This window comes from Benincasa hispida, chromosome 1 (assembly GCF_009727055.1).
Source record: "Benincasa hispida cultivar B227 chromosome 1, ASM972705v1, whole genome shotgun sequence".
Classification (NCBI taxonomy): domain Eukaryota; kingdom Viridiplantae; phylum Streptophyta; class Magnoliopsida; order Cucurbitales; family Cucurbitaceae; genus Benincasa; species Benincasa hispida.
This window is the reverse complement of record NC_052349.1, coordinates 49786742-49796553: the sequence shown is the minus strand read 5'-3', so window position 1 is coordinate 49796553 and position 9812 is coordinate 49786742. Positions and strand designations below refer to the sequence as shown.

Here is a 9812-nt window from a genome sequence, read left to right as displayed (position 1 = left end):
CCCCCCGGTTCCAGGTTTGAAATGAGTCTCCTTATGTACTAGGAAACAGGAACACGGGCAAAACAAACTAAATGCAAGTCGGCAAGTGCACTTGCACAATTCAGACCAGAACTTACCTATCCTTTTGCTACAATATGATTTTGATTGTAATCAATAAGTTAATCACCTACATTGTGCAAATAACAGACCATAATCACTACTCTACTTCAAGCGAATCTGGTACGAGTGCCACTGAAACACGCTCATGGGCTCCATCAATACATACATATACAAGAAACAAACTTTCCTGATATGTGAACAGTTGCGGCTTATGTGCTCTGATATTTATTTACGTCTAGAATTTCAACCTTTTTAACAATTAGCTACTAACCCTTCCAAATAAGACACAAAACACGCTGTACAATTCCATTACATACATAGAAAATCGAACAAACGGAAAAGGATTCTTACCTCCTCCATTTCTCTCAAAATCACATCACGCTCACGACTAATCCGGAGCTCATCGAATTTCGAGTTCTGCAAGATGTCAGCCAAAATATCCAAAGCCTTGGGCACATCCTTGTCCAAGACCTTGGCATAATAAGTAGTCTGCTCCCTGGAGGTGTAAGCATTCAAATGACCACCCATGTTCTCGATCTCCTCCTCGAGCTGCCTAGCTGACCGTTTCTCCGTTCCCTTGAAAATCATATGCTCGAGGAAATGAGCAGTTCCGTTAGTCTCCTCGGTCTCAAACCTCGACCCGGCATCGATCCAGACTCCAACCGTCGCAGTCCGAGCAGCAAGGTTTGACTCGGTGGCCACCCGGAGGCCATTGGGGAGAGTGGTAACGCGAGTTTCAGGCGTGGAGAGAATCCGGGTGTGGTCAGTGATGGTCGGGTGAGGCGAGCCGTATTTGAGAAACCTAGGGTCGGGGTTCTCAAGCTGTTTGAGCTTGGATTTGACAGCCTCTGCGAGGCGATCGTAGATCATGGCATTGGGGGGCGGAGGAGAGGGAGGTGGAGAAGAAGAAGCCACCGCCGGGGAAGTGGAGGCCGATCTAACATCTTGGTAGAAGGAGGCGGATGATCGCCGGTGAGAGGTGCGAGCGAGGGTGAGAAGACGCTTGATCGCCATGATTGATTTTGGGCCCTTGCTCCCTAGGGTTTACAGCGGCTACACAAAGTTCTTTCTTTGAGGACGATGGTGAACAACTCGTGAAAAGGGCTACATCGCGCGTGTTTCGCCAAAATACATGCTACGGCGTCGTTTTGGGCATAACACGACACCGTTTTGGTTTTCAACAACCGGCTTTCGAGCCTAGTTTGGCTGCGCTATTAGACCAAGTTTTCCAAATTTTCTCCCATTTTCATTTCCTTCTAAATTATGTAATTTTCTACGTATAATTTAGTGCTTATATTACGAATTTGGATCCTATTCTTTAGGCATCCTTATAGTTTTTGTTATTATTACTATTATTACAAAAAGGTTGCACTTAGGTCTCCTTTACCTACTTGCAATTACAATGAATACGACCTAATTTAGGCAAGCAAGCCAATTTATTTACTTTTGTGGTTATTTAAATTTTGTAAACAGTAAGGATTAGTGGGCCTCACGTTACCCCCATCCCACAATTTGATTGCTCTCACCTGAGGAGGAAATCCAATTGCAATTGATGAATTACATGAGACCCACCTAAATTTCTTACATACTTTGCCTTTCCCTTGGTATTCTACACCTCAGTTTGAGCTCCTTCTCCATCATCCTCTCCACTCGACCATCACCAATTCGGCATCTTTTTTTTTTTTTTTTTTTTTTTTTTTTTTTTTTTTTTTTATCTACCGTCCATGCTCTACTTCGAAATCATAAGACCCATTTAAGTGCAAGTATGTACTAATGTATCCTCAACCACATTTTATTTTGTTGATTTTCTCTTCGTTATATCTCTTATGCTTACAAGTTTTATGATATATTAGGTCTCATATGTTAAAAATGTAGCCAAGTTGTATACGTAGTTTTTCCTTTCATTTCGTTGGTTGAATCAGTAGACATCGATATGAAGATAAGGAGTATAGTTTGAGAGTTTAGTGTTGGGGTATATATCCTAAACTCGTGGTTTGTACTTTGTACACAAATTGTTTATTTAATAAATAAAGTACTATTTATTTTGACATTTAGATTTGCATAACTCAAATCCAATAAACTAAGATCCAAAATTATTTAATGAGACTTCAATAGTATGTGATTGACGTACATGTGGAGCATGTTCAAGTAATAACCTAAAAGGTCTATAATATATGAATAAGGTTAGGTACGTTATCCTAGTAACACTATGGATACGACCCACTTTGTAAACATCACAAACGATTTGATCCAAATTGTTTATATAGAGACATGTGAGTTGAGGTATCCTATACAAGGTGTTTGTATAAGACTGAACCATAAATATTTAATCTATTATTGTAACATCGTTGACTAAAGAGATTAGTATTTCAAACGAGGACCAAATGTAACTTGATCTCAATTCTGAATGAATTATGGACTCCCACCTATGACGGATCGTCTTTTGATTTGTATGGGTGAGAGTGGCCCAAGTTGCCACCTCACTGTGCCTACCATTTTGAGGATGAGACAGAGTAGGGAGCTGGAAAAATAGCTACACAAGATGGAATGTACTCCTTCCCACCTTTAGGGTAAGTAGATAAGTTGTTCTCTTAAGTGCTTATTCCAAAACTTGAATAATGGGGCTCACCCTCTCACTACCGTGAGAGAGACTTAGTTAATGGTTGGACCATAAACAAATTGTTCATTAGAGGATCAGTTCTACTTAAGAAGTAAGAGGTAATTACAATGGTAAAACGGTAATTTGGCTCAACTGTAAATACAAACAATATATGAATGATCACTTGCTTATAATGAATTATATCACTGCACATAAAAATATTTTACAGTTCATAAGAGTGCAGTTATGGATCTTTAATAGAATGTCTCATAGTTAATGAATGTTGATTAAATTTATTTCAAGAATTTAATTAATTAATCTCATATCATTGGAGCTTATAATTGTAGGTCCAATAGGTCCCCTTGTTAGCGCAAAAACAGGTAAAGCAAGGATCAAAGAGGACCTTGTTAGCGCAAAAACAGGTAAAGCAAGGATCAAAGAGTTTTGAAAAATTTTGAAATGTTCAAATTATTTAAGGGAATGTATGTTAATTGTATATGGTACAGTTAATATAATGTATATAGATACATTATAATATAAAACTAATTTTGAATAAGATTCAAAATTAAGCTATATAGTATGAGAGGACAATGCATTTCAATAAGATTTAAATGATAAATAATATGAATGAGGTTCATATTAAAACTATAGATTAAAATTAATGTAAATGAGATTCGTATTAAAACTAGGTTATGAGAGAGATGTGCATTTGAATATGATCCAAATGCATATTAAATTAATTAATTAAAGTTAAATTAAAATAAATTTGCTTTAATTTTAAATTAATAAAATAAAACTCCCCTACAGTTGCAGGGGAGTGAGAGAATGGTGAGAGGGAGTTACTCTCCTCTCTCCCCTCTATATGATGTCTACATTGACATTAGTGAGATGATTTTTTAATGCAAAAAATCTCTAGCTCTCTCTCACAAAAATTCTCTCAGTTTTCTTAAAATATAGAGAACCCAAAATTCATTCGTACTTTAAATTCTCCCTTCTTCCAAAAAGGTTCCCACCAACCATCCTTATTGGAGAAAAGCAGGGAAGCCCTTTTAGTGGTGTCCAGTTCGTGATTCCAAGGGAGATCCATTCCTAGTGAAAGAGAAGATTCAGATGTGTTGTTATATTGTTCCCTGAAGAAAGGTCTTCAAAGGTAAAGTGTTTTTCTTTGTAAATTTTCTCTATAGAAACCATGGTAAACTATTTTGTATTTTTTTCTCCTTTGTATTTTTGTATTCAAATCAAACTTAATAGCGAGGCGATCAAATGCTTCTGCTGGGGATTCGGTCGCTTCATTTAGAATAGGGAATCTCAGATAAGAACGAGGAGTGGTAAGACAACGTGGTACAAGGATGCCCAAAAATAGTTAGTGCTCGCTATTGGGGTTGATGCCCTAAATCTCGTAGGTTCTGTAATTTGTACACTTGTGTGACCAAACACTTGTGATATAATAATATGAGACATTTTCTTCACTATTGTCTATGAAATATAGGATATTTTAGTTGCATTAACCACAAGCCAATAAACTAAGATCTCTGGTTATTGTTGTAACTTAAACATGTATGTGGAGACATACAAGTGGATCATGTCTTAAGTGATAACCTAAATGGTATGTAGTACATGGATAAAGGAGGGAAACCTTATCCTGGTGACACTATGGATACGACCTGCTTTGTAGATGTTACAAGTGTTGTAAAGTGCTACAGATAGTCTGATCCTGATCATTCATGTAGAGACATGCGAGCGAGGGTATCCTATATAATGGCATTTGTATAAGACCGGACTACGAAATGTTTAGTCTCGTTATATAATGTCATTCATAACAAAGGGTGGTCCTTTGATTTGCATGGGTGCGAGTGGCCAGATTGTCGATTCAAACCTACCACTTTGGAGATTTGTCTGATTTGGGAGTTGGGAACTCAACTACACAAGATGGAACTCACTTCTTTCCTGAAGTAGGGGTAAGTAGATAGATTGCTCCTTTAAGGACTGATTTTGGGGCTTGAACAATATGGCGTCACATACTTTCTCATGGCCCGAGAAGTGTTCACTCATAGTAGGACTATGATGTATTGTTCATTAGAGGAATCAGTGGTACTTAAGGAGTTAGATGTAACTACAGAGGCAAAACGGTAAATTGGCCTAGCTATACTTACGAGCGATCTGTGAAGAGTTATCGTACTATTGATTGGTTATATCCAATGAACACAGAAATATATCTATAGTGAGAAGAGTGCAGCTGTCGGTCTTTACTGGAGTGCCTGACAGTTAACGGATGGTGGATATCGTGACTAAAGAGTTTAGTCAGTTATCCACGTACCGTTGGAGCTTCAAGCTACAGGTCCATAAGGTCCCTTTGGTAGCTCAATGGATTCAAGTTGAGAATTAATTTTTAGGTTAGTTCGAAATGTTCAAATTAACAAGAGGGAATTTGATTATATATGATATAATTAAATTGGTTCAATTATATGTGATATAATTGATTTGATGTATTAGATATATTAATTGGAGAATTTTATATAAATATGATTTATATTAAATAATGGAGAAAAGAACTATGGTTTAAATATTACATATGATGTGATATTAAAACTATAGGTTATAAATATAATATGATAAGTTAGTTATTATATTTATTTATAATAAAAACAATTATGAGATAATTGTTTAGTTGGTTATTTCATTTCTTAATTAACCGTACAAGTGAGAGGTTAATTTAAGTTTTTAATAACTGAAGAATAAAATGCAAAGTGTTTTCATTTTTTGAAAAATCGCTTCATTTAGTGAATTACTAATCGATTGCTCATGAGAGACTATATGATAGTCCACACGAGAGACTAAACGATCGAGCGAGAGATTACTAGACGATTGGCTCGACGATTGCTCACGAGAGCGAGAGATTGCTAGACGATTGGCTAGACAATTGCTCACGAGAGCGAGAGATTACTAGACGATTGCTCATGAGAGCGAGAGATTGCTGGACGATTGGTTAGACGATTGCTCATGAGAGCGAGAGATTACTAAACTGTTGGGTTTATATCCTAAAACTCGTGGTTTGTAAAGAATGGAACTTATTTTGAAAAAATCCAATAAGGTATTATTGCATTGATGTATTGCTTATGAGAAATCCAATAAACCTAAAAGTTCCTTGACTATTGGATGAGTACTTGAACTTTATGTGGAGACATAAAGGTGGATCAGGTTCGAATAAATAGTCAAAATGATCTATAGTATATGAATAAGGTTGGGTACCTTATTATGGTAACACTATTGGATGCGGCCTGCTCTATAGTTGTTACAAGAGGTTGTAAAGTACTACAAACGAAGTGATCCTAATTCGTTCATGTTGGGACATGAGAAGTGGGGGTGTCCTTGTGCAAAAGGGTTTGTACAAGATCGGACCACGAAATTAGTCATTCTTACTTTATAACGTTGTTTACTGTTTAAGACTGACTATTTCAAAGCGATGACCTGGGTAACTTGACCTTAATCCTGAGCAAACTATCAACTTCTATTTATTTGGAATTAACCTTAGATTTGCATAGGTGAAGGTTGGCTCAACAGCACCGGCTCATAAACCTCCCATTTCAAAGGTAAGACCGGATAGATAATTGGGGACATAGGGTGCAAGACGGAATTCACTCCTACCCGCTTTTAGGGATAATAAAGAGGTTGTTCCCTTAAGTGTTGATTCTGGGTCTTGAACAAGGGGCCCCACCCTCTTATTGGCCTGAAAGGGACTCGGTTTTGTTGATTGGATCACAAAACAATTGTTCATTAGGGGATCAGTAGGGATTTAAGGAATAAGAGGTAATTTCAGGAGTAAAACAGAGATTCGACCCAACTGTTATTACGAACAACCTGTGAAGGGTTGACTTACTAATCATGGTTATATCGAGTGGACATAATATCTATAGTGAGGGGAGTTCAACTATGGGCTTTAGTGGAGTGACCCATTAGTTAACGAATGGTGGTTAGTTCAGTTTAATGAGTTTAGCCGATTAATCTCGGATCGTTGGAGCCCATGATTTGTAGATCCATGAGGTCCCCCTACTAGCTTGGAAATGGATTAGCTCTAGAGTAGCATGATAGCTTAATTTGAAATGTTCAAATTAGGATCAAACGGAATTGGGAATGTATATTTAAATATGATTTAAATATATGAAGATGAATTGTGTAAAAATTAATTTAATATTGGATATTAAATTAATTAGAATTATTTAAATTGTTTAAATAATTATTTATTAATTTTATTAGAAAATTAATTTATAAAACTAATAAATTTTGATTTTAGAAATAAAATATGATTTTAAAATCAATTTTAGATTTTAGAAATAGAAAAACACAAAAATGAAAAATTGGATTTTTCATCTTTATCTTCAAAGTAGCTCACAAAGAACCTATCATCTCCAACCTTCATTTACTCCAAGTATGAGCTGCATCCCATGCAGTAAATCTCTTTGTATGATAGTCTGCAATATATTGAAGAGATTGGAGTGATTTTGGGAGGTTGCAACCGAATGAATTTTTTTGAAAATTTCGAGATGAAGAAGATGTTCTTCATTTGGGTTGCTGCAGTGAGCATTCTCCAAATTTTATTTGATTCTAGCTTATTTTGAGTCCCACAACTCAATCTAGAGTACCAAAAGAATAGTAGGGAGGATCTTGTGGTGGTCTGCATAAAGATTTGGAGGATTTAGCAGTTGGAATCAAGATTTCAATGGTTCTTCAAACGTATGTCATGAAACCCATTAACTTCTATTTGAGCATGTTTTCGTTTCTGCTAAAATTAATCAATTAGAATGCTTATCGATCCTCATCACTTCTACTGCGCGCTACTACCAACCCAACAATTGGTATCAGAGCATCATATAAGCATTCAATTCGGATTGATTTTTGTTTGATGGGTGTTTTATATGAAAATATGAAACTGCTGTACTGATATGGTTTTCTGAGTTTTGGCCTTTAATCTCTCTTTAATTTCTCATTTAAATTTGTAATTGGCTCTTGTTTGATGAGCTTAGATGTCTTCCCAAGAGCCTGTAATTTAGTCATTAGAGTTGAAATTAAGCTATAATTCGAAGAAACAAGTAAGAGGCCGAGTTGCAAATTCCAGAAAATCAACCTCTGTTCATATCGCCGTTGAGCTTCAGTAGCTAAACGATCATTTAGCTTTATGCGTTAAACGATGTGAAGAAAAACTACACGATTGTGTAGCTTCGGGTGGGAGCTAAGCGATGCGGTGAAAAGCTATACGATAGTGTTGCACGATCGCAATGATCGTTTACCTTTGATCGGGAGCTAAGCGATGCGTTGAGTTACTATGCGATAGCATTAAGCGATCGTTTACCTCTATGCGACAGCTAAGCGATGTGTTGAGATGCTAAGCGATAGCATTAAGCGATCGTTTACCTATGTGTGGTAGCTAAGCGATGCGTTGAGATGCTAAGCGATAGCACTAAGCGATCGCTTACCTTGCGTGCACTAAACGATTAAGACACAACGCTAAACGATAGAGCTCAGTGATCATGTAGTAAATTGTCCATGATAAATGATGAAGCTACACGATAGTGTTGGACATTAAGCGATCGTGTAGCGTCCTTCGATACTAGATGATGACACTATGCGATAAAAGGCAAATACTATACGATCGTGTAGCTTTGTTAGGCGATATGCGTTGGTTGCTAAACGATCACGCAAACACTAAATAATCAGGCAAAACGCATGATGATGGTCGTCAATGCTAAACGATCAGCCTTAGCGAGATAGTGAGCGAAAGCAAGAGCAGCAGGTTCGACCGGTTCTCTTGAGATCTAGTCTGGTTCAGCCTCAAATGATTTTTGGCTGGTTCGATTAAGACGATTCGGGTCTGGTTCAAGCGGTTTGGAGTGGTTCAAGCGGTATTGAAGATATTTTTGTAATAGTTAGCCTTTTGTTTGATTGTTTTTGCCAAAACTAAAACCATGTCAGTCTATGTGTTTAATTATTTATGCATCGGATGTATGTTATAATTAAATAAATCTTGTATATGCATACAGTATGCCATTTAGATTTAAAATCTCACCGTAGGAAGCATGCAACATGCATTGAAAGTATGTTATAAGTTGTTATAATATATAGTATGTATGTTAGGGTTTCTTGTATTTAATATAATGGCTATATTAAATATTGAATGCCTGTATGATGTTGTGGATGTTTAGCATATCTAAAGTTTTATAAGTTGTTATAAAATTGGGTTAGACATTTAAAATCTATGACGAAGAACAGTTGCATACTCACGTAGGTTAACCACTTGTTTTAATAGTTAAAATAGGTCATTAAACTTGTAAACTAGGGTTACAAACTCAACTGGTATATAATCCCGTCGAAGGCTAGAGTATTTAAGTTGATAGTCTACGGAACACCTCTTACTTGGGGATCATAACCGAATAATTGAGCGTTGGTAACCAATTTTATAAGTATTTGTGAGCGATGTGAGGTAATAAAAGGGTTTATCTATAACACCCATGAGCGATGTGATTAGCTAAATGCCCACTGGATATTGTGTTTCCTTCAGGATTCACCATATTATGTTTCCTTCGGGATTCACTAGATATTTTGTATCCTTCGGGATTCACCAGATATTGTGTTTCCTTCGGGATTCACCAGATTGTGTTTCCTTCTAGATTCACCAGATATTTTGTATCCTTCGAGATTCACCAGGTTGTGTTTCCTTCGAGATTCACCAGATTGTGTTTCCTTCGGGATTCACCAGATATTGTGTTTTCTTTGGGATTCACCAGAGGTAGTCGACATACTTAATTACAGTAGGATAGAAATTAGTTTTGCATGTATGTATGTGTCCCATGAGGACTAGGGCAGTTTATATGTTCCACCGGAGGTGGGCATCTAGAGGGCATAGATGCCTAGCCTGACCTCAGTAGTGGGGTTACTTATTGAGTATTTTATACTCATTCTTTTTCATGTTGTTGTTTCAGGTAAAGGTAGAGATGCACAGCGATGGACAAGTGAAATTCGTGATCGAGCCACTGGGACCAGTTTTATACTTCCACTCATGAGACCTAGATTTCCTTTCATGTTTTTGCTTAACTTTCAATTTTGATATTTGAAACCTACT

General features: G+C 36.8%; 1 protein-coding gene across 1 annotated transcript in view; it reads right to left on the bottom strand.

Annotated features, from left to right (window-relative positions):
• LOC120086304 (probable mitochondrial-processing peptidase subunit beta, mitochondrial) overlaps positions 1–1211 on the bottom strand; it is a 4924-nt gene extending 3713 nt beyond the window's left edge. The window contains exon 1 of the mRNA XM_039042876.1: positions 451–1211. Within this exon, the coding sequence (XP_038898804.1) occupies positions 451–1113 (663 nt within the window). The 5' untranslated portion in view covers positions 1114–1211. The remainder of the gene's footprint in view (positions 1–450) is intronic.
• Between the last annotated feature and the right edge of the window lie 8601 nt (positions 1212–9812).